The following is a 22,894-nucleotide window of genomic DNA, read 5'->3' as shown; positions in this document are numbered from 1 at the left end:
ACCATGAGAATGCCCCGATCTGCAACAACCCTCTTCCGCTCTTGTCAATTGCAACGGAGATGGAACAGTACGAGTAGCTCATTGCCTCCACCCCCTCCAACAACAGCCTTCACAAACCTCTCCTCCAAACGCAAACTCATCGCGCTCTGGGGTCCCGACGCATCCAAATTCCTCAACGGATTAACCACAAACCATCTCCCACCCGCTGGCTCGACAGAGGGGCTGTACAACGGGTTTCTGACTCCACAGGTATGTTTTCTCTTCCCCTCCAACCCGGTGAAATGGAAGCTAATTCAAAGTGCCAGGGTCGGGTGTTGTACGACACCTTCATCTACCCCGCCACTCACTCCTCCCACTGGACCAACATTGCCAACAGCACAGATCAAGCATACTTTATCGAAGTCGACGCAGACGCACACGCGGATTTACAGCTCCATCTCAAACGCTACAAACTTCGCGCGAAATGCAAGATCCGCTCACTCGAGGATCAATTCACCATTTACTCCGCCTGGGGGCTACCCACCGCCCCATCCTACTCAGTCGGGTGTCTGGATCCACGAGCTCCGAAGATGGGTCAGCGATTGGTCCTCCCAGCCGAGGTTAAACCAGAGATCGACGCAGAGGAGGCTTCGGTCGAGCAGTATACGCTGCGTCGATACATGCAAGGCGTACCGGAGGGTGTATCCGAAATCTTTTCAGGAAGTGCGTTACCGTTGGAGAGCTGCATGGACTACATGTCCGGCGTCGATTTTCGGAAAGGGTGTTATGTGGGACAGGAGTTGACGGTGAGGACGTACCACACTGGCGTCACCAGAAAACGTATACTCCCCGTGCAGTTGTACAACCTTGACCAGCACGAGGCCATTCCTACCTCCCTGACGTACCACCAAATGACGACACTGCCGACACCGCCCAGTCAAGCAAACTTGACCCGACCGGGCAAGAAGGGCCGAAGCGCAGGCAAATTCTGCGGGGGAATCGGTAATATCGGACTTGCGCTCGCACGACTCGAGATTGTTGGCGCGACGGATACTAAGGATGCGGAGAGTGTGGAGGATAAGTTGGTGGTTGAGTGGGAGGAGGAGGCTGCGCAGGAGGATGGGGAGAAGGAGAAGAGAAGCATTGGGATGAGGGCGTTTGTGCCGGAGTGGTGGCCGAGGGAAGGTTCCCAGGAGTAGGTCAAAAGACTTAAGGAACAACCCATTCCTTAGGGACTCCGCATAAAGATATATAAAAATAAGGTTCTAAAGAAAGAAGAAGCCTCCTCCCTCTAAAAAATGGATGGCAAAAGAGCTTCTTTCCTGTGCATTAGCAGATGGAAGTACTTCACCTAGGTATGAAGGACTGAGGGAACATTTGAGGAGGCACAATGGGCATTTTGGTAGTACCGTCACAACAGTGCAAAACGAAACAACAGTTCAATCAAGACAATTCCCAAAAAGATACTCAGATCCAACGAAGGCACCGTCGCAGGCGCGACATTCCAGAAAAGACAAAAAGTGCATCAACCATATTTCAACCCCAACCCTCCTTCCCATCCACAATCCAGACGGTGTAAAATACTATACTTTGCTATGCTTTACTGGCAGGCCCAGTGACAAGCGCAGGCCCATTTTCGGGAACCTGAGCTGACAACCTCTCAGACTCTTCCACCAACTGCTGCGTCAAAGTACCACCTTGCCGAGGAGGCTGAGCTTGATTCAGCTGTTGCGGTACGACTGCGGCCTGCTCACCCTGTACCAGCGGCTGCGGCTGCGGCTGCTCCGCTGCCGGCGACAACGCCGACGCCTGAGGTTCCACCCAATTCAATCTCACGACCATGCAACTGTATTAACACATTAGTTTTCGACCTGTGCAAAGTTCATTCTGTGGTTCATACCTGAGGTTATCAGTACTAAACCGACTCAACGCATGCTCAACCAACACCCGACTCGCCTCCTGCGGATCAGGAACTCCGCGAACCAACTCAACCGCTTCCTGATCACTACAAACATCCCACAACCCATCACACGCTAAAATAATGAACTCATCCTCCCTTGCTATCAGGACCGTTTCGGTGGTATAGGGATGTCCCGTGACCAGATCTTTGAGGTAGGAGTCCCCGAGGGCACGGGTTACGGCTAGGACGCCGTTGACGCGGTTGTTTAGCATTAGGCCGCCCGCGTCGGAGACTCGTTTGGATTCGTAGAGGTCGGAGCCTTTGTGGTCGTAGGAGAGGCGGAGAGCTTGACCGCCGCGGGCGAGGACGACGCGGGCGTCTCCGGCGTTTGCGGTGTAGAGGACACGACGGCGTTCGGGTCTTGGTGCTTCTTCGGTTGAGCCAACAGTGAGGCTGGGGTTGTTCACTGCTTCCCGTGCAGCCACCTTCTCGGTTAATTCGTCGATGGGAACAGGACTTGCGGTGTTTCCCCTGCCGGCGGGATTTGAGGGTCGTCGCATGATTCTGTCTTCCCATCGGAGGAGAGCGGTGACGGCCGTACAGCCACTGTTTTTGCAGATCTTTTCGAGGCTTTTGTCGACGCTTGTGAATGTTCTATCTAGAAGGTCCGGGATAGGGGTGGATTGATTTTGTGCGATCATATCAGCGAGAACTTTGTGGAAGTTGCTGCCACACCAGTCGGCGGCTTGTTTACCGGCGTGACCGTCAAAGATGGCAAAGTAGCCCTGATCTGGGACGGAAGCATAGTCGTAAATGTATGCGTGTGTATCCTGTAATGCGAGTTATCAGGGACAACGATCAAAGACAATTGCAATCGCTGCGCACCTCCATCGTTCGCCTGCACTTTCTGTTCTTGTCTTCTGCCACACCAACTCTGAATGTACTCGTCGACGTTGGCTGACCCGCAGCCTCACCGGCCGAGTTTATGACCTCATCGTCGCTGGACTTCTTCTTCGTCTTCTTGCCGTCCGAGTTGCCCGTGCTATCTCCACTCCGCGTACTCGTCGGGCTGCTTCCAAACTTGTCCGCGCTCGAATTAGACGACGAGAAGGGGTTCATGCGAGCGATGGTCGCAGAGAGCGAAGGCCGTCGACGGCCAGACATGGATGAATCGCGGGACTTGAAGCGTTGTAAAGACACTTTTGTAGGATGTATGCGGTGTAATCTGTAGATGAATATGTACTGCTGGTCAAAGCAAGCCGATTGAGTCAACGCCAGTGGTTATACAGGGTTCCAAGGTGGTGGTGTAGTGTTGCGCTCGGCTGGCACCAGACTGACCCCATTGGCTGCACTTGCCTAGACCGAATGTGTAAGCCTGCGTGATGTGCAGTTTCGACCCGCATGTCCGGGGTACCGGTATATGAAGGCGGTGGGCTCCGATGGCAAATGGCGGGGTGTACGTGCATGCTTTCTCGAGGAGGGTTGTTTTATAATAAGAACTGGCTGTTACTACTGCTGCCTCTCCATAACCTCCATGGCAACCTCACTCCCTTGCTCGTCTGTAGCGACGGCTTAAAGATATCAAAGTTAACGCTCTCCAACTCCTCCAACCATAGCGTCGTCGGAATCATGTTCAAAAATACCGACCTCGAGTCCCTGTTCACCAATGCGGGGTCCAGCTCCTTGATCATCTGTCTCGTGGTAATAAGGTGATCATTCGCCCTCGTCGCTACCTCAAACACAGCTTCCTGTAGCTTACCCAGGGTCTCCTCGTTTGGCTGTCCTCTCAGCAGATCCTCTTCGATGATATCATGTCTCGCCGCGATATCCACTGGCAGCGTAACCTGTCCCTTCGCAATACTATGCGGAATCCCACGCAGATGCGTCGCCAGTCCACCTGACTTGCCAATATGCGATACGATATGATCCAATTTCAACTCTCTCAATCCAAGTGCTTCCAGTTGTAAATACAGGAGCGGACTGTAGATATTCTCTGCCCTCGTCTCCAGCGCATCCAGGTTCGCTGGCGCCGGTGCTTGAATAAGCACGTTCTCCCTCTCCTTGATCATCCTGTTGAAGAAACTCCTTGACATTTGCGTCGTTTGTAATGCATGTGCCAGCAAGATTGCCACTGGCTGGTCCGGTGGTACCCCGTTGAATGCCTTCTCTACCACCTCTCTCCAGAACTTATATCTCATCCCTCCCACTGCCATTTGGGATACCTGATCCGGAATGATTGCCAAATCAATATTTAACGCACGGATCGCCAGATGAGCATCTCTTGCTCGTGGCGGGATAAAGGCGTGGATGAGATGAGAGGGATAGTCGTACTTCTGCAACAACGCCCGGCAGTGCTGGCGAGCGGTCTCCACGCTCGGACCCGTCGAGGAGGCATATGTCCGCTTCTGAACCGTAGATAACACACTTCTTGACTGTCGCGACATCCTTATGGTTTTGTGGAGAAACGTTAGGTGTGGCGCCAAAGAAGCTTCTTGCATTTCTATTTTTATCACATGCGACGTAATCACACAAAAAAGCTCAAACGACCGATCAACGCACAAAATTGAGCAGAAGACCAGTGATCCGTGACCAAGATGCCTGTGATTCCTCCTCAACAGCTGGTAGCGCTACAGAGTACTCCAGAGAATATCCGCAACATCTGTATTCTCGCACATGTCGACCACGGAAAGACCTCACTCTCGGATGGCCTGCTCTCCTCGAACGGAATTATCTCGCCAAAGTTGGCTGGTCAGGTCAGATACCTAGATTCAAGAGAAGATGAACAGCTACGTGGTATTACTATGCAATCGTCGGCTATCTCCCTTTTCTTCCGCACCCTCAAGGCTCCTCCACCAGAAATGCCCGATGCACCCCCAACTGCGACTGATCACCTTATCAACTTGATCGATTCGCCAGGACACATCGACTTCTCATCTGAAGTCTCCACCGCATCCCGTCTCTGCGATGGTGCGCTCGTTTTAGTTGATGTCGTCGAAGGAGTTTGCTCACAGACTATTACCGTCCTTCGACAAGCATGGTTGGAGAAGATTCGGCCTGTGTTGGTGCTGAACAAGCTCGACAGACTGTTTACCGAGTTGAGACTGAGCAGTGCCGAGGCTGCGGCACATTTGAATAAGGTTGTGGAGCAGGTTAATGCCGTTATGGGATCTTTCTTCGCTGGTGAGCGTATGGAGGAGGACATGAAGTGGCGCGAGGGAAAGGAGCGACGGAAGGCTGCGGGAGAGTTGACAGAGGAAGAGTTCGAGGAAAAAGACGATGAAGACATTTACTTCGAGCCATCCAAGGGCAACGTGATCTTCGCCTCCGCTATCGACGGATGGGCATTCCGTCTCTCCCAGTTCGCGCAGCTGTACGCACCCAAGCTCGGTGTCAAGCCCGAAAACTTGCAAAAGGTTTTGTGGGGCGACTACTATCTTGATCCTAAGACCAAGCGTGTCTTGCAGGCGCGACACTTGAAGGGCAGGAACTTGAAGCCGATGTTTGTGCAGTTCGTTATGGACAATGTGCACGCCGTTTATCAAAACACAGTAGTGGAGCGTGATACTGAGATGGTTGAGAAGATCGTCAAAGCCCTCGGCGTGAAGATTTTGCCTCGCGATCTCAGGGCGAAGGATGCGCGTATTACTCTTACCTCGATCATGTCTCAGTGGCTTCCGTTGTCGACTGCTGTTCTTCTGGCTGTTATTCTGGAGCTTCCGTCTCCTCTCGCTGCCCAATCTGCTCGTATCCAGTCCATGCTTGAGGAAGCACCTGGAGCTGAGGCGATCGACCAGGAAGTGAAGCAGAGTATGCTTGCGTGTAATGCCAACGGACCCGTCATGGCATATGTCAGTAAGATGGTTGCTGTGCCTGAAGATGAGTTGCCAAGGAACAAGAGGAGACAGCTGACGGCCGATGAAATGAGAGAGCAAGGATTGCTGCAAAGGGAACAGCGCGAACGACAGGTTAGGGAGGCTCGTGAAAGGGCGGAGAGGGCCGAGGCCGAGGCAAACGGTGTACCGCTTGAGGAAGCTATGCAGAAGGCTTCATTGACCGATGCGCCAACTGAAGCACAGGTAGCAGAGGGTGAAGATGCGGTGGAGATGCCCGAAGAGGAGGAGTTCGTGGACGAGAAGAAGGAACACATGATTGGTTTCTCACGCATCTACTCTGGAACCGTTGCCGTCGGCGACGAGTTGCTTGTCATGGGACCAAAGTACAACCCTGCACAGCCCGACCGTCATGTCTCACGCGTCACGATCACGGACCTTTACCTCCTGATGGGACGTGAGCTTGTCGCCTTGGACAAAGTTCCTGCCGGTAATGTCTTTGGTGTCGGTGGTTTGGAGGGTAAAGTTTTGAAGAACGGTACCATCTGCTCTGTTCAAGGTGGTGGTGTGAACTTAGCTGGTGTGAACATGGGTTCTGCGCCTATCGTCCGGGTTGCCCTCGAGCCTGCGGACCCTAGGGACATGCCTAAACTTGTGGACGGACTGAAGCTGTTGAACCAGGCCGATCCTTGCGTTGAGGTATTGGTTCAGGATACCGGTGAGCATGTCATTCTTACTGCCGGTGAGTTGCATCTGGAGCGGTGCCTGAAGGACTTGAGGGAGAGGTTTGCAAAGGTTGAAATCTACTCTTCGAAACCAATTGTGCCGTTCAAGGAGACGATTGTCAAAGCACCTGAGATGGCGCCTCTGAAAGAGGGTGTTGAGAAGAGGGGCGAGGCTGTGACAACCATCTCTTCCGAGAAGGTCGGTGTTAAGATCAGAACAAGGCCGTTGCCTGCCGCTGTTACCGAATACTTGGTCAAGAACGCTGCTTCTTTCCAGAGAATGTTCAAACATGAGCAGCAGCAAGTGAGTGTAGGTGAGACTACGACAGCCCTGGATGGTGACATTGTGGAGGACGAAGAAACCCTTCAGACCGAGAAGTACCTCAGCAAGGAGGACTTGAAAGCGGGTCTTGAAGAGGCTTTCGCGGACAAAGAGAACGACGACAAGTTTGAGTGGAAGGGTATCGTCGACAAGATCGTTGCTTTCGGCCCTAAGCGCATCGGACCTAACCTCTTGGTTGACTCGACCAGTGAGAATTGGATGAGGAAGGCGTTCCACGGCGACTCTGAGGAAGACAGGGCCCGCCAGTCCGGTGCTCTGACTGCACGCGACTTCGAGGATTACCTCTACACTGGTTTCCAGATTGCCACACTTAGGGGTCCTCTTTGTCATGAGCCCATGCAGGGTATTGTATGTTACGTTGAAGACGTAACCGTCGAGGACGAGGTCGATGAAAATGGCACAAGCGTATTGAGATCGCAGATGGGTCAAATCTCTGGCCAGTTCATGACGGTCGTGCGTGACGCCATCAGACAAGGTTTCTTGCAATGGTCACCACGCCTTCTGCTTGCCATGTACTCTGTCGACATTCAGGCATCCACCGATGTGTTAGGCAAGGTTTACGGAGTCGTAGCCAGGCGACGAGGAAGGATCGTTGCGGAGGAGATGAAGGAGGGCACGCCTTTCTTCACCATCAAGGCCGTCTTCCCTGTTGTTGAGTCTTTCGGTTTCTCCGATGATATCCGCAAGAAGACCTCCGGTGCAGCAAGTCCGCAGCTTATTTTCAATGGTTTCGAGATGCTCGATATCGACCCATTCTGGGTGCCGACCACGGAGGAGGAATTGGAGGATCTAGGAGAACTTGCTGAACGTGAGAACGTAGCAAAGAACTACATGGATGCTGTAAGGAGGAGGAAGGGGTTGTTCGTGGAACGGAGGCTGGTCAAGGGAGCTGAGAAGCAGCGTACCCTCAAGCGTTGAGAGATGTCTCGTTTACCCTCGGATCTGGGGGCGGATGAGAATGTTTTCGCATTTACAGCATATTCAATAATAATGGCACACACTGCGTTTCTTTTGTGCGATCTCATTTCTGTGTAAAGTGGTCTATCAATCAAGGAACCAACTCATGCCTCCTCTATGACCTTGCCTTCACCTTCAATATAGTCCTCGCGACTCCCTGGGTAGAAACATCATCAACAACCCCTGACCTCAACAGATTCCTTGCCTCTACCGCCCGCTTAAACTCATCAACACCCCCTCCAACCCCAAAATAAACCTTCTTTGCAGCAACCAAAGCCTGCGAGCCCGCCGCACAGCATCCATGCAAAACATCCATGAAAGCTGGTAAGGAATTAGGGGAATAAATTGTTTCTGACGCCAAGAGGATAGTAGGAGCAGGGTTCATATACTCGAGCATTTCTACGCCCCAGCCGCCGCTTAGAAGGGTGATTTGGATGTTCTTTGTCTTGAGGTCATTCAGGAATGCTGTTTTGTCCTCATCTGTAACGTCAATTTCACCGTCACCTTCCCATTCCTCGGCACCCACGCGCGATAGTGCCCAGGCCAGGTAAACATTCGGCACCGTAACATGCTGCAAAACCGACGCATTGTAATCCTGCAATGTCAGTGCCAGCGCGTGACCCTTAAGGAGTGCCTGATGCAACAAATGCATACTCGGCAATGCTGACCCACATCCAAGCTCAGCAACTCTCTCTGGGCACGTCAGTGTGCCAGCACCAATCTCCATCGAAAGATACCGCGATAGGTCGATGGAACACTCCCAAGTTTTGAACCCGCCTTCGTATACACCGGGAATGACATCGTCGACACCATTGAGTGCTTCCTTCGTTCGCTCATCCTCTTCTTTGACATCATCCAGATTTTCCTCGTGCATGAGCTGTAGCTTGATATCCCAAAGCTCACGTTTTGGGATTCGTGCAGACGTGTTGGGGATGTTGAGGGTGGAGTAATTGAGCTTATGCGGTAATCTTGACACAAACTGCGTCAGATCATGGACACAGGGTGTGAGTGAAGGGACGGTCAACGCAGGGCATTCAAGGGAGAGCGAGGATGTGGCTGAAGCTAGTTGCTCATTCTCGTCAATCTCAATGTCCTCGTCGGCGAAGTTGAAGGTGAAGGTGGAGGACATTTGAATTGCGGGGATTGGGTTCGGCGCAGCTGCTGGCTTTTGAGATGATGCATGTGCAAGCTTCTGCTCGCACCGTCGCGCTAGATCTTCCATTTCTTTCCTGTCTCCGCTGACTATCCGTGGCGCGCCCTTTGTGGGCTCTTTCAGGAATTCTGTTGCCAGGTTCAGAGCCTTCTCGTATTGTCGTTGGTAGTAGAACAACTCAATCGCACTCTTGATGCGTGAGATATCAAATTTGGTCTCGGCTGGTAGGGTCTTTTTCTCGAGCATCTGTTATGATCTGTCAGAATAAGTACAAAGATGCCATTTAAGAGGCATTACCCCAGGTTCCTCGATATTCACGTTTCGCCAGAAGTTCTCCTTCTGCTTCGCGTATTCCTCCTCGCTCATTACCGCATGACGATCCTTCTTTCCCTTCACAGGCTCCGCGATGACAGTACATCCGGCAGCTTCAGAAGCGGCCAAGTCCTCCTTGACATCCTCAATGTCGCTGCCCAAGTCCAATGCGAAAAGGCTAACCTCAGTGTCTGCTGGGTCCATGGTTGATGATTTTCAGACTACGTTACACACGGATGTAGGTAACCGTGGCCGTGCCTGTCTTATAAGCGAAACTGCGCCACAGAAACGCAGGCTCGACCCAGGTCACCCAGGAAGGATGCGAAATCTGCGGAAAAGGGTAGCAAACGATAGATTGCAATTCACGCTTTGAATTGGCACCACTTTCGGACCTTCTTGATCGCGACCTCGCAACTGCGGTGCTCGCTGCCTTGCCTGCGCCACCTTAGCTTGGTGTGCGGTGTGAGCCGTGGGAGCAGGATCAAATATAATGTTCTGAGATCGTAATAATGGAAAAAGAACAGCAAAACTAACACCGTAGCCCAAGCGCCAATGAACAAACCAATCATAGATATATGAAATCACAAGAGAGAAAAATCCGAATCACCTGCGCTGCTCTTGCTGCATCTTGCTCGTCTTCTCCAACAGTATGACAGACTCAATCTTGTCCAGTGCGAGCTGCAGCAACTCCTTCTTTTCTTGCATCTCAATGTGTGCCTTCACCTCCTTGTCCTCCCTTGCAAAGGCCTGGATTTGATCCGGCGTCAGATTGCGAACAAGTCGGTTCTCGAGCTCGCGAGGGAACTGAATACCAGGTCAGTATCTATCATACGGAGCAATAACGTTCCCAACACACCTGATAGTAAAACTCTGTGAGCAACTCGACGTTGATGAACAACACTGCCGTCGCAGCAAGCTTATCCGCAACGACGTTCAAGAACGCTTCCGGACAGTACATCTGATTCTCCTTGGATCGACACTGCTTCGACTTGAGTGCCATAATTCTCATCTTGAGAACATCTGCACGGGTTTGGAGGTAGTTTGCGTAGTTGCCTATCGACGGGGTTAGTCCATGCCTCTCAATCACGTATGAAGGAACGAACCCTTCTGTAGGAGAGCGCCACTATATCCGCCCATATCCTGCTCATTTGCTTGTACTTCCTTCGCACCCTGTTCCTTCAAAAATGACATGACCTGGCCAAGCCTCTTCGAGCCCACACTCTTCTTCAATTCTGTGATAGCTGCCTCCACACGTGCCGCCTCCTCCTTCAACAGGACCACGGCACGCTCCTTACCAACATTCCATTCTCGATCATCAACCTCAACCTCATACTTGAATGGCTTGACACAGTTCTCTACCTGATCAGCAGTGGAATGGTATCGAGACCTGAGGATGTTCTGGACAGCGGACTGAATGTGGTTGGAAGCAAAGTGATTATGGCGGAAGTCGGTTTCGTCTGCAAGTCGTTGCATCTTGCTTGACAAAGCGTTGACAACGAGATCAGTCGCGACTCGGCCAACGCCCAACCTCGTCAGCGCAAGCGATGATGCGTCGAAATGGTGCTGCCAGTGCTTGTCATCCGGAGAAGCATTCGACAGGGACGCGAGTGTCTTGTCATCCCAGTAATGCTCAGCAAGAATATTCAATACACGTTGATCCAAATCCGTCTTCAACATCGCCGCAACCTGCGGTTTTCCGAACCGTGCCGAGAACTCCTTAAACCTCTGCTTCAAGGCATCCACATTCTCCGCCAAATATGATTCAGCAGTTAACTCGCGGTCGTTGTACAAGACCTTGAACTTATAGGAAACCTCCTCGAGCTCCTGCGTGATCGCATTCGAGATACTTTCCAAACTCGACGACATGGATGACTCGAGAACATGCATCAAAGTCCGTCGCAGCTCGACTGTACCCGTCTTGACACCGCTCCCAGTATCGAATTCCCGGCGTCCGTCAAAGAAACTCTTCTCGTTCTGTGCGATGATGCCAGAGATGTTGCCCCCCGTCAACCTCTGCCTCAAACCCTGAGATAGAGACGGTGCTTGGGCAACGACACCGATGTATCCGAGATGAAGTGGGTACTGGTTGTCTCGCAAGATGGCAGCACCCCGTTCTGGGGAAACAAGGTCCATCTTCGTAACCACTCCGATGGTTCGCAGGCCCAATGGGTCAACGATCCTGCTAGCCCTCAACGCGGGTGAGTTTGCCAAATCCACGTCAGCGGCGCACACAGCGAGGATGATGTTCGGGCTGCGGATATACTTGTCACACAACTTCGAAATCTTCTCCCTCAGCTCCGGTGGTTGGCCCACCGACTCGACCTGGATATACCCAGGAAGATCGATCAACGACAGGTCAGGTACCATGGGAGAGTAGATGATGAGCTGAATCGGGTCATCAGACACACATTGAGCATCCGAGACAGCCATGTTCAGGTCCGTCAATGTCCTCTGAATCTGCCCAAAGTCCGTGATCCTTCCCAGCCCAAGCGCCGGGAATTCTCCATATTCCACCGTCGCACCAGGCGTATGCACCAAAGTCAACTCAATAGGCCGCCTCGTGACCATGTTGTTTCCCTTCGGCAAGAATTCATGTCCAACAATCGCCTCCAACACCGAACTCTTTCCAGATGACTGGGACCCGATGACAACAATGGAGGGAAGTTGGAGGGAGTCAGATTTGCCGACGCGTTGGAGAATGTTCCGAATTTCAATCATTTTACGCGTAAGAACCATGATTTGGTCGTCTCTTGCTTGGCCGGGGGTGTCGTCGTCTGTGAAGAGAGTTGCGCCTGTAGCGGCGGCGAGGGTGGTGAGGATGTTGGGTCGTTCGGGTTCCTTGGGGTCGGTGTTAAATGAGGAAGATGATTCCTTGTCTGAGGATTCTCTGGAATTCGATTGTTCGGAGTTTGATGGGGATGCGGATTGTAATAGCTCTTGTATCCACGCGGGAGCCGTAACCTGCGGTATCGCTAAGGAATGGTACAGTCCACTTGCTGTTGCCCATGCGCCGTTTGCAAAGTCTTTGGCATAGTTCCTCGCCTCTGTGAGCAAGGTCAGTAATACTCTTCCTGGATAGAGCAGCGATCGCTTTACCTTGCACTTTGTAGTCCAGATAACCTAACACAGTAATCAACAGCGTACCAGCAGCCACAGGCACTCTAAATGATTTCAAAAACAACTTTGGTATATTGTTCGTCCACAAGGCCCTTCCCTGAATTGCCTGTAATTGCCCGACTCGTACATGGTTCAGTCTCGCACGAACCAAGGGGCGGATCAAAGGCATTGGCGCCCGGTGCACTTGACGAAAAGGTGTAGCATGCCGTAAGAGCAACGTCCGAGACGTTCTCAAAATCGCCTGAGGGTTGGCGATACGGGCGAGCATGGTGTTCTAAAAATAACTTTCGTCGAGGTGTACGAGCTGCAACATCCTGCAACCGACGTAACGTCAGCTGCCATAAACGCGTAATAGCGACAATCGAATGGAAAATCATATTGTTCTATGTTGAATTGAAACTACTCAACCTCCTTCAAAGAACCTTTCGGGATTTTTTTCGACGCTTAATCTACCCAAAATTGGAAACGAAACAGGTCTGGAAGAACCAAAGTACGTGTGCCGTACCGTGGCCCAAAAGAGTCGGCGCGAGGGCCGGCGAGGAAGCCGGTAAAGTTAGAAGTTGGAAATTCGCTGAAACGATTTGAAAAACGTCTTGTTTAAAGCAAAATAAACACATCTTTAAGAGGACAACTCGCTAACTACTGTATTCGCTGGGTCCTTCCTGAGTACCCCACCGGCTCCATCCAACACCCCCCTCCTCACCCTCGCTAGAAAACCTCAATGTCTTGTATGACCCCTCTTAACATCGTACAGGTCCTTCACCCTCTGGGGCATCGATACATTGAGCTTCCGGAGGTATTCGAGCGGAATCTTTTCCCATTCCTTCAACGTCTACTTCCATAGTTCATCGAGGTCTTTTGCAACCGCAGCTCGCTTTTCCAGGCATTTGGAGATCAGGCACCACAAGTCCTCAATGGGGTTCATATCAGGTGAGTATGCCGGCCAGGGTAGGACTCTGTATCCCTCCCGTTCGTACGATTCTCTGCAGTCGGCGCGTGAAACTTGGCGTCGTTGTCATGTTGGATTGTGAGATTGATGTCGGCTTCTCTGAACCCCTGAAGCTTGGGAAGTAGAAAGTCTTCAACGAAGTCACGCATCACGACCTTGTCGACCGTTGGGACCTGCGAACGAGCGTGTTTTGTGGCCCCCCACCAGCACTTTCCACCAAACACGAAGATACTCCCACCACCAGAATGCATCCGAGGAATGAATTCATTCTCCCTAGGAGGATCCCCAGGCCAGACATAGACCTTTGCAACATGTCCTGGCCCAGAACACGGGAATTTCGGTTCGTCGGTGTGGATGATCCGCATCCAGTCCTCCTTCCTCCAGTGCAAGTGCTCCTTTGCCCATTGGTAATGCCTTTCCCGAGCCGCAGCCGACAGAAACGGTTTCCTCTGCTGTGTAACACACTTTGCTTCGCTTTTGAGTAGTAACAAGCATACCGTCTCCGCTGAAAGATCCCTTTGGCGACCATGATTGAAGGCAGCAGCAGCTTCCACAGCGTTGTTGTACTTCCCTGTGCGAACACTGCGGGTGAGCTCGTCCTTATCGCGTTTGGAAAGGATCCGAGGACTCCAGAACAAGGGCTGTAGCGGTAGGAGGCTGTCTTCCACCAATTGTTAGTGATACCCTCCAATGTCCTTCTCTTGACAAGACGCTGCTCCTCAATCTTCTCCTTTGGAATTTCAGCTTTTGTGAGGCCCACGATCTCAGCGCAACGGTATGGTCTCTCTTCATGCAAAAGATCGCTGTATGGGATGTCTTCTATGTTGAGATCTGGCATGTTGGGTGTGGGGGTTTGAGAACACGGTGCTCAGCAGCTGTGCCGCAGACAACCTTATTCCCAGATGTGACAACACCAAGTACTCAGATCAAGTCAGATCAGGCTGAAAGTAAGTAGAGTAGTTTAAAAGACCGTCTTTTACATCCTATTGAGTTACTCTTGGTCTATCTCCTTCAATTTTGGCAAGTTAGAATTTCTACGCTTGTCGCGGCCGACTTTTTTGGGCGTTCAGTCCTCGCAGAATGGCTACGAGACTGCTATTTCGTTGTACTGCAAGGTCGTAGACTCTCCACTTACAGCCAAGTGCAACAGTCATGCCAATCACGTGTTGCGCGCGTACTCCACACCACCGACAAACTGGAACAAAAAATCACGTCGTATCTTGCCCAAATCGAGTTGACAACGTCTGCTGATTGATGCTATTGAATCATCGCAACGTAGGGCTTCTTCCCGTGCTGCGAAACCACGCGTTCAACACGTCGTCGAAACTGACTTCTCATCGACTCCAGAACCGAAGAAAACCTTCAACAACCCGCAACAAATCAGAAGCTCTTCCCATGCCATCAGATGTCAGCGAAGAGCTCGAGTTGCAAAGATTCGTCATCAAATTTGCCACCACTAGGACCGGGGGTAAGCCCTCAATGGAAGGGCAGGTAACCATTCTACCATCATGGGATTATGACTACGTCCATGCCATGCTCATGAAAATGGCCACCGAAGATCTCTGTGACGACCTGAGCTGCCCTGACGACATATCCCCCAGGATTTCTTACATGATCCTGGGTTACCAGATCATTCGAGGTAGGGTAGAATATGCAGTGACGAAGCTGCGCAGTGCCGCTGACTTAGAGGACTTGAAGGATCAAGTGAAGGATCTACAGGAGCTCTACAGTGGTAAAAGAACAAGAACTGGAGTGTTTCCATCGGTATTTAAGCGAAATACGTCCCTCTTGACCCGGGTGGATCTTCAGACGCTGAACTCGATACCCCTCCCCGCATCCTTGGAGGACGTCAGAGGCCCCAAAAAGCACGGAAACAACCCCTCCAAGCCTATGCTGAACGAAGTGAAGCAACATGTTGAAATAAAGCCTTCAAGCGTGCTGTTTTGTCTAATGTTACGAAGCTTCAGGAAAAATGGGTATGTAAAGTACACGAAGGGTACTGCTGGAAGGTCCCGGGCTCAGGGAAGCGAATGCACCTTGCCTCACATCATCTGAGCCGCTGGGGACAGTTCATGGCCCTTCCCGACAGGGATGTTGATGAGTTGGTCCCACCACATACACCGACCTTCAACAAACTTCACAAAGGCACCGTGCACGCCGCAGCAAGCTCCGAGACTTACAGTACACCAGCTCCTATGTGGAGAACTACGCCTGCAATCTCCTCGACTCCCCATAAGCCTGCTACTACTCCGATTCCCACAATCTTGACTGTGCCGGTACTACTCTCGAGCCCATTACGGATGGAGGACGTCAAAGATGTAGCAGGCTTTACGAGTTTTGTGGCGAAAAACCACCCTAGCTACACCAGGTTCGATGCTGTGCAGACCGAGCAAGCTTTTTGCGAAAATGGATTGGCACTCGAGGATTTAAAGAGGGTGCCTGCCAGTCAGACCATCCCAGGTATCCGACCAGGAGATATGCTTGCTGCGCAGCGCTGCTTGCCCCTTTCGAAGGCAAAGGAGAAGACCAAGCGCTGTCTTGAGGCCCGACTGCAGTCCATAGATTCAGACGTATGTCCTCCCAGCACCCCTCCAGAGAGTACCATACTGACGAGCTTGCTTGGTAATGATGTTCTAAGCTTTTCTGCGCAGCTGCGCAACTTTGCTCGAGTCACCCATTTGCGAGAGAGTATTTTTGCGTATCTATAAGCTTAGTCAGCTTAGTTCGTGAAGAGGATGAATGTTGGGCAGGAGAGAGAAGGAGAGAGGGGTGTCAGGATCTTTCTTTTTTTATGCCTTTTCGAACGGTACCACTCCCATTGTATATAGTCTATGTTTCGTCAAATTATTAAAAAAAGATCTCGACGCAAGCCTCTTACTGTCCGTCAAAATGTCCTAGAGTCCAGGGACCGATGTGCAGGTCCCTCCCCTGAATATCCAACTTGCCGAGATTTGTTAGCAATTTACTAAGAAATCCAGGCATGAATGATATTGAGAGGAGGATGCCTGCCTCTGATCAAGGGACGCTTCATGATGGGTCTAAGTTTGATGTATATTAATTATGCTACAGCTACCAAGTTATGCCTTCAAGGGTGACCCCTCGGGAGAATAGCCAAATTTTTGATAGGTGCAACGGTTGTTGGTACTCGATTCATCCCAGAAAACAAGCATATCCATCGAATAGTTCGCGGACAGTAAGGCGTAGTTTGCTCGAATCATCTCACAAAGCATTTTCCTGCTCATATCAGCCGCCAAGATCTCAACTGCCAGGTCTGCAATTTTAAAGCCGATGATGCTGATAAGGTCGATGATTCTCTGAAATTCGACTGGAGAATAATCATATTTGTCGCGCCTGGATGAAAGCAAGGAACCGCAAGAAGTGCTGTGTCCGCTGATGGTTCGCAACATCTCCATCAATCCATCCCCCGTCATGGAAGGCCAGAAACAGAAAACCGACTTTGCTGGTGAAACTTTGTGTGCTGTCCCATAACCGTGAAGGAACTTACCTGCTGCCATAGAGGAGACCCGATAAGAATAAGTCACAACCACAACCGGTTTGACAAGACCAAGATACTGATCTGTGAACTTCATGCAAGCATCAAACTCCACTGTCTCTGGACATGGGAACAGGTCATAATATGGGAAAAGATGCCCAGCAAAAGGTGATGCTCGTTCCTTTTTTCAGCTCCCTTCCTACGCCTGCACCCTCCATTGTGGACTGCTGCCCAAGACGTCCAGCGCGCAAATAACCGGAGAAGAAGGATTTGATCATGCCCAATGCTTCCTTAGTCGAATCTTTCCCCAAAAAGAAGAGAACATTGGGATACCCTAATCTCCATGCAGGGTTGCCTGCTTGATCACCATCCCAAAACCTCATCAATCCACGATAGTTTGCCAAGTACAGTCTCCCTGCGGCCTTATGCAAACTTACCGATGTTCTTGAAGTGCTGGGACAAGTCAAGTGTAGCCTGACATCTTGTATCCTTCTACCATACGCCAGCATCAAAGACACTTTGTGCTGCCACAACTTCACGGGAAAAGAGGCTACACAAGATCCAAGGGTACCAAGCGATTGCTCGAGACTCCATGTATCCATGGCCGTCTTCATTTTTTACTCTCAGCCTTCAGCTATACTGCTCTGGTGCTGAGGTAGCATCCCTCGCGCGCGATCAGGCGGGTTTTGGCGCTATGACATGAATCTTGCGCACTGCAGTACTTAATGAAGATACGCGAGACGCGTTCAATGAATTCGAGCTGAACTCCAACCAATCCACCAACGAAGATCCAAGTTAGCAAAGACGTGTCTGCCTGCTCTCACGGCATCCTTATCCTTCCCGTATCCTACAGACCTTGCTTTATCATCCTGGTTCACTCACGGGGCTCCACTCTTGTCACCACCCTCCCGGACGCCTGTCGACGCGTCAATTCACCCCTTCACCACACCTCTGAAGGATAGTGAACCAACATGACGACTCCTAAACCCCCTACAACGCGTCAGATGAAGGGTGAGCTCACCTTCAGGCCAGGGCTTTGAGATCTGGATTACTTACGGTTGTGCTCACAGTCAAAATCCTGTATACGTTCGACACCACACATGACCATCCATTCCTTGCAAGGTCGTCAACACCTATATCCATCCGTCTTCTCAACGACACGCCAGGGCGTACATTGGATACGCCGCTGGTTGGTCTCGTTGATCTTCGAACGTGTATCTCGGCAGTCTGCTCCGCGTCGCCAGAACTTATCGCCAATGGACCGAATGCTGCTGACTACACCGTCTACACAACCGACTACACGGAAATGGATGCACCATTCCTTGGACAGGGGATGCTTTCGTGGATTTTGGGAAGTCCTGAGGCTGCTGAGAGACATTACGTTACTGGACGCGTGATCGGTGCTGGACCTATTTACGGTGCAGGAGAGGTGTTGGAGGTCAAGTTGAAACTGTACAAGGTCGCTGGGGCCACGCAAGGTGAGTTCCTGACGGCTATGAGGACGTATGACGCGATAAGCAAGGCATTACCAAAGAGCTTTGACGTGCAGGCGTGGACGGCATCGTTAAAGGGGCTCGCGGTGGATGTTCAGACACAACTCCGACAACTTGCGGAAATGACGCCTCCGGCTGAGGAGTTTGCACCGACGAAACGTTCGCTGTCGCGGGCTTCATCAACGGCTGGAGGACGTAAAGCGTCTTTATTGGCAAGTGGAAAACGCGTCGCACCGCAACAAGTGCACGAACGCTCGGTTGCTGCTTCCTCACCGGCAGCATCGTCGCCTTCTTTTACGCCCGTATTACCGAACGCACACCCTATGTTGGGTTCCTCGCCTCCGCCGATGCCCGGAATGCCCCTTTCCACTAGCAACCTCAGCGACTGGCAAACCCAACGCGGCGCCTCCTCCCCTATCCTTCCCAGCATGCCCATGGCCCCTCCCGCCTCCGCCAGCGCCTCAATGGTCAGGAAAGCTTCTATGCATAGCGTTGCCGGAAGTACGAGTGGCCGCAAGGTCACCATGAAGATGGATCCGGCAAAAGGTCATGCCGTGGTCGTCATCACTGGCGAGGACGACCAGGAGGAGCAGTCAAGGAAACGCGGACCCAGTGGGCCGATGTCTGAGCCTGCTCCTGTCACGAAGAAGAGGAAGAAGGAGACTGCGCCCAGGAAGAAGGATATGCGTGGCCGGGACCGGGTACAGGCGAATAACGCTGCGCGTCTCGCTGCAGTCCAGGCTGGAAACCCCACGTTTATGGGACCTGGACAGACGCAAACGACACTTAGTGGCAAGATTTGTCAGCATTGTGGAACGAATCAGACTGCTGCGTGGAGGAAAGTCAATTGTGCGTTCGAGGCTTTGGAGGAAAGTCAGAGGTTTAACAACGATGGAAAGGATCGGAGGGAGATGTTGTTGTGTAATCCGTGTGGCGTGTTCTATACCACCCGGAAACGCATGCGACCGGAAGAGTTGTGGGATCGGCCGAAGGGTACGGCTTCGGCGGAGAGTAAGGCGAGGAGACCGAAGGCGGCGAAGAAAGCCCCGAAGGATTCGTTGAAGAGGAGTATGTCTTCGCCTCCTAGACCCCTGGGTGCGACGGATGGTGTCTTTGGCAACGATGATTTGGGGTTGACCACGGTTGAGGAGGATAGAATGAGCTCTACGGGCCGCGAAGCATTGTCTGATATCGGAATCGGTAATGCGCCGATTGATATGGGCGAGTGGCTTAACATGTCACCCATGAAGTTCTCACCAGCAAAGGGGAAGGAGAACCGTCCCTCTACGCCAGAGGCTTCGGCGAGACGGAATATTGACGATTTCTTGAAGACGCCGACAAGGAGTACTGGGAGTTTCCAGAGTCCGACTGTTGCGCCGACGCCGAGTCCGTGGAAGAGCAGTATCTTCAACCTGCTGGACAGCAAGGAAGCTCCGCCCAAGCCCTTGGGCTTCGAAATCGTCGGTGGAGTGGAGATGACGCCCCGTTCCAAGGCTGCTCTCGGAAACATGCTCTCGCAAGCGGGTATGGAAGACATGATTCCTCAACCCAATTTCGGAGCGGGAACGGGTACGAGTCCGCAGACAGATATCCTGCCGAGTTCGCCGCCGCCGGGGTTATTTTGTGATGATGATGGTACGACTGCGTTGACAAGCTGGGGTGAAGGAAGCGAGGTTGACACGCCGTGCAACACTGCTGCAGCGGCTAATGCTGGAAAGGTGCAGACCGTGGATGGGTTGAATAGAATGCAGGTCAACTTTGATGATTTCTTCGGTGGACAGGGTGAGCTTGGTCTTGCGTGATTGCGATTAGGAGACTGGGTTTTGAGTTGTACTGATATGGTAGCGATATATCGATAAGTATGGTGATAGCATTTTGTTTAGTTTTGCTTTGGATATGGCGTTTTATTGGGGATACCTGGTTATATTTGGACCGTGATAGATGAGGTTTCACTAGCATACGAGAGCTTAGGGTCTCGACACAATACAAATGGATTTCATTTAATCTTCACACCCTCACGTAGTACTTTTGGTGGTGCGGCTGTGCGCTGGGCGCAGGCGTACACTCAGACGCGTCGCGGGCACTCCAATTAACCTGCATCAAACGCGTCCTCGACCCAGGACTTTCAATTTCAGGAAGACAATCCTTGATTGATCAGATCAACATGACGACAGACGATCCAGCCATCACCGAAGCTCTCGAACAGCACTTCGGCCCCACCCTCCCCTCAACCCCCGACATCCTCGCCGAACTCCACTCCATCCTCCGCCTCTACTCCCTCGACCCCCAAGAACTCTTTTACAAATGGGAATCATGGTGTATCCAACAAAACTCTGCCGAGAGTGAAGTTGTACTCACATTGGAGAACGTGAGGAATTTCAAGAAGGATGTTCAGGCGCAGTTGGAGAGGGAGGTTAGGCAACAGTCAAGGGTGAAGAAAGAGGGGGGTGTAGGAGCAACGCCGGGGAGTGGGGTAAAGATTGGGAGGGGTACGGGGTTGGATGAGTTGATTGGTATGGGTGGGGGGATCATGCCCGGTACTCCCTCGCCCTCGCTCAAACGAAAGCTGAACACGAATTCGTCGGCGGTGAAGCCTTCCCTCCTCGGCGGCGACACTCCGACGCCCAAGAAGCGACCCGCCGACTTCGTCGACTCCTCCCCGCTCTCCCAATCTGCGACCCCCCGCGCCAGCGCCTCACACCTCAACTCCAACCCCATCGGAACCGGAACGCCGTTTACCGCTCGCCGCAACCCCGGCCTCACAACCGAAACTCTAAACCCCCATCTCCCACTCCTCACCCACGCTCCCCTCTCTACACCCTTGCCGCTCACAGCCTCCTTCGAACCAAAGAAGTATCAATTCAGGACGTGTCACATGAAACCCACCACCGCCTCAGACGTGTTGGATGACCGTGTCGACGCGTATGCAGAAGCGTTGGGCTTGGGCGAGGAAGAAGTGGGAAATCCGAGTGTGGTTAGGATGGGGGAATGTGTTGCCGTGGGACGAGTCGTCGGTGACTCGAACCAAGGAGGTCGGCTTAATACTGCGAGTTTGTTGTTGGAGACGAGTCGGAGGTATGGAGCTGGTGCCAGGGTTCCGCTGCGGTTGGCGGAGGAGTTGAAGAGTTTTGCGTTTTTCCCGGGACAGATCGTTGCGGTGAGGGGGACGAATGCCGGAGGGGGGTATTTTGCTGTTAAGGAGATTTTGTTGTTGCCGCCGTTACCGTTGGCGGCGAGTTCAGTGGATGAGTTCGCGGAGGAGGGTTACAGGATCGCCATCGCGTCAGGTCCATGGACGATGGACAATTCCCTCCTCTTCGAGCCCCTCAAAGAATTCTGCGGACGGTTCGAAAGGGGTGAGGAGAGGGCTGAGGTCGTCGTCCTCATGGGGCCCTTTATCGATACCGAACACCCGCTTATCAAGAATGGGGATTTTTCTACGGTGGAGGCACAGGTGGAGACATTGGATGAGTTGTTTAGGGAGTGTGTGGCAAAGGAGATCTTGAGGATTCCGAGTGGGACGACGGTGTTGTTGATGCCGCATGTGAGGGACGCGTGTAACCGGCATGCGTGTTTCCCGCAAGAGGCCTTTGAGCTCAAATCTCTTGGACTCTCTGGGCAGAAGCATATCAAGTCTTTGCCGAGTCCGGCGGTGTTTAAGGTTGGTGATGTCGTGTTGGGGTGTACGACGAACGACATCCTCTTCCACCTCTCGAAAGAAGAGTTGGTCCGGAACCCAACACACCAGAATATGTTGGCTCGGCTGCCGTCGCACCTCATCTCCCAACGCAACTTCTATCCCCTCTTCCCCTCCCCCTCGGGGAACCTCGATGTTCCCTATCTGGGATTGACAGAGTTCGTGGAGGCGGTCCCGGATTTGTTGGTGACGCCGAGCGAGTTGAAGGGGTTTGCGAAGGTTGTTGATGGGGTAGTGTGTTTGAATCCGGGGGTTATGGCGAAGAGGTTTGCGGCGGGGGGATGGGCGCGGGTTACGGTGGGGCGGAGGGAGGTGAGGGAGGGGGAGGGGGAGGGAGGGGTGGTGGAGAATCGGGCGTGGGAGAGGTGTAGGGTTGATTTGGTTAGGATTTAATTGGAAGTGGATGATTAATGAAGGTTGAATCTCAAATCAGATAACTTCGCTTCACATGACTCGGGGTCGCTTAACCAACTCACCCTCGGCTAAAACGTCAGGGGGGGCTAGGCTATTCTGGGAGATCTGATAACTTCAGCTGGCGTGCAGAGGAGATTGGGGCCGAGTCTGCGCCGTTTGCCCGAGGGAGGTCTGGCCTGCTGTCTGTCGTAGATGATGCGAGGATCATGAACGACGATCGTTTGTCTGGTCGCTCATCATCCTCCGTCCACGCTCACTGCCGGCACACTTGCCTTGACAAGAACACCCAACCAACCTCTCGGCAACAGCACGCGACAAACTTCGGACGGCACCATTCATCTAAAACGCCCACTTGCACTTGCACCCCCGACAAAAAAAAAGATCTTTTTCGGCCGAGGACTGTGCAGCTGCTTGAAATGATTGGAAGCTGGATCAGATTATGCACCAAGCGTCAGATCAGATAATTTTTGGCAGGTCCTGCTAAGGGTTGGTTCGTACTCTAGATCTTCCGTGTCTCGTTCGTCGTCGCAAC

The 22,894-nt window shown here is 52.2% G+C and overlaps 12 protein-coding genes across 12 annotated transcripts; 4 read left to right on the top strand and 8 right to left on the bottom strand.

Moving 5' to 3' along the window:
* Positions 1-3: 3 nt before the first annotated feature.
* Positions 4-1,178, top strand: SAICODRAFT_23791 (Aminomethyltransferase folate-binding domain-containing protein; the record flags this gene model as incomplete). Its single annotated transcript, XM_019166723.1, has 2 exons — positions 4-249; positions 306-1,178. 2 exons carry the CDS (start codon positions 4-6, stop codon positions 1,176-1,178), a joined length of 1,119 nt encoding a protein of 372 aa, XP_019026235.1.
* Positions 1,179-1,572: 394 nt separating this feature from the next.
* On the bottom strand, positions 1,573-2,998 carry SAICODRAFT_53787 (PP2C-domain-containing protein; the record flags this gene model as incomplete). Its single annotated transcript, XM_019169231.1, has 3 exons — positions 1,573-1,825; positions 1,880-2,709; positions 2,765-2,998. 3 exons carry the CDS (start codon positions 2,996-2,998, stop codon positions 1,573-1,575), a joined length of 1,317 nt encoding a protein of 438 aa, XP_019026234.1.
* Positions 2,999-3,348: 350 nt separating this feature from the next.
* On the bottom strand, positions 3,349-3,960 carry SAICODRAFT_29279 (uncharacterized protein). The gene has a single exon (XM_019167366.1). It carries the CDS (start codon positions 3,946-3,948, stop codon positions 3,367-3,369), a length of 582 nt encoding a protein of 193 aa, XP_019026233.1. The 5' UTR covers positions 3,949-3,960; the 3' UTR covers positions 3,349-3,366.
* Positions 3,961-4,422: 462 nt separating this feature from the next.
* Positions 4,423-7,695, top strand: SAICODRAFT_17522 (P-loop containing nucleoside triphosphate hydrolase protein; the record flags this gene model as incomplete). Its single annotated transcript, XM_019165817.1, has 1 exon — positions 4,423-7,695. The coding sequence occupies exon 1, from the start codon at positions 4,474-4,476 to the stop codon at positions 7,693-7,695; it is 3,222 nt and encodes a 1,073-aa protein (XP_019026232.1). The 5' UTR covers positions 4,423-4,473.
* A 147-nt stretch (positions 7,696-7,842) lies between these two features.
* SAICODRAFT_64339 (uncharacterized protein) lies at positions 7,843-9,399 on the bottom strand. The gene is made up of 2 exons (XM_019170066.1): positions 9,185-9,399; positions 7,843-9,133 (listed from the first exon to the last, which is right to left on the bottom strand). The coding sequence occupies exons 1-2, from the start codon at positions 9,251-9,253 to the stop codon at positions 7,850-7,852; spliced, it is 1,353 nt and encodes a 450-aa protein (XP_019026231.1). The 5' UTR covers positions 9,254-9,399; the 3' UTR covers positions 7,843-7,849.
* Positions 9,400-9,802: 403 nt separating this feature from the next.
* SAICODRAFT_53568 (uncharacterized protein) lies at positions 9,803-12,485 on the bottom strand (the record flags this gene model as incomplete). The annotated part of the gene is made up of 4 exons (XM_019169220.1): positions 9,803-10,003; positions 10,056-10,252; positions 10,303-12,243; positions 12,296-12,485. The coding sequence occupies 4 exons, from the start codon at positions 12,483-12,485 to the stop codon at positions 9,803-9,805; spliced, it is 2,529 nt and encodes an 842-aa protein (XP_019026230.1).
* A 466-nt stretch (positions 12,486-12,951) lies between these two features.
* Positions 12,952-13,275, bottom strand: SAICODRAFT_29276 (uncharacterized protein). The gene is made up of 2 exons (XM_019167365.1): positions 13,182-13,275; positions 12,952-13,148 (listed from the first exon to the last, which is right to left on the bottom strand). Exons 1-2 carry the CDS (start codon positions 13,239-13,241, stop codon positions 13,035-13,037), a joined length of 174 nt encoding a protein of 57 aa, XP_019026229.1. The 5' UTR covers positions 13,242-13,275; the 3' UTR covers positions 12,952-13,034.
* On the bottom strand, positions 13,133-14,121 carry SAICODRAFT_29272 (uncharacterized protein; the record flags this gene model as incomplete). Its single annotated transcript, XM_019167363.1, has 1 exon — positions 13,133-14,121. A coding segment is annotated over exon 1 (565 nt), but the record flags the coding sequence as incomplete, so codon positions are not given.
* SAICODRAFT_29273 (uncharacterized protein) lies at positions 13,308-13,955 on the bottom strand (the record flags this gene model as incomplete). The annotated part of the gene is made up of 2 exons (XM_019167364.1): positions 13,886-13,955; positions 13,308-13,548 (listed from the first exon to the last, which is right to left on the bottom strand). A coding segment is annotated over exon 2 (209 nt), but the record flags the coding sequence as incomplete, so codon positions are not given.
* Positions 14,122-16,342: 2,221 nt separating the features above from the next.
* On the bottom strand, positions 16,343-16,780 carry SAICODRAFT_23785 (uncharacterized protein; the record flags this gene model as incomplete). Its single annotated transcript, XM_019166722.1, has 1 exon — positions 16,343-16,780. The coding sequence occupies one exon, from the start codon at positions 16,778-16,780 to the stop codon at positions 16,343-16,345; it is 438 nt and encodes a 145-aa protein (XP_019026226.1).
* Positions 16,781-17,523: 743 nt separating this feature from the next.
* Positions 17,524-20,246, top strand: SAICODRAFT_69727 (uncharacterized protein). The gene is made up of 2 exons (XM_019170501.1): positions 17,524-17,769; positions 17,829-20,246. The coding sequence occupies exons 1-2, from the start codon at positions 17,730-17,732 to the stop codon at positions 20,051-20,053; spliced, it is 2,265 nt and encodes a 754-aa protein (XP_019026225.1). The 5' UTR covers positions 17,524-17,729; the 3' UTR covers positions 20,054-20,246.
* A 169-nt stretch (positions 20,247-20,415) lies between these two features.
* Positions 20,416-22,341, top strand: SAICODRAFT_89297 (DNA polymerase alpha, subunit B; the record flags this gene model as incomplete). Its single annotated transcript, XM_019171626.1, has 2 exons — positions 20,416-20,838; positions 20,881-22,341. The coding sequence occupies 2 exons, from the start codon at positions 20,416-20,418 to the stop codon at positions 22,339-22,341; spliced, it is 1,884 nt and encodes a 627-aa protein (XP_019026224.1).
* Positions 22,342-22,894: the final 553 nt, after the last annotated feature.

This window comes from Saitoella complicata, assembly GCF_001661265.1.
Source record: "Saitoella complicata NRRL Y-17804 unplaced genomic scaffold SAICOscaffold_4, whole genome shotgun sequence".
Lineage (NCBI taxonomy): Eukaryota > Fungi > Ascomycota > Saitoellomycetes > Saitoellales > Saitoellaceae > Saitoella > Saitoella complicata.
The sequence above is the reverse complement of the archived record's forward strand: the minus strand, read 5'-3'. Positions and strand labels throughout refer to the sequence as shown.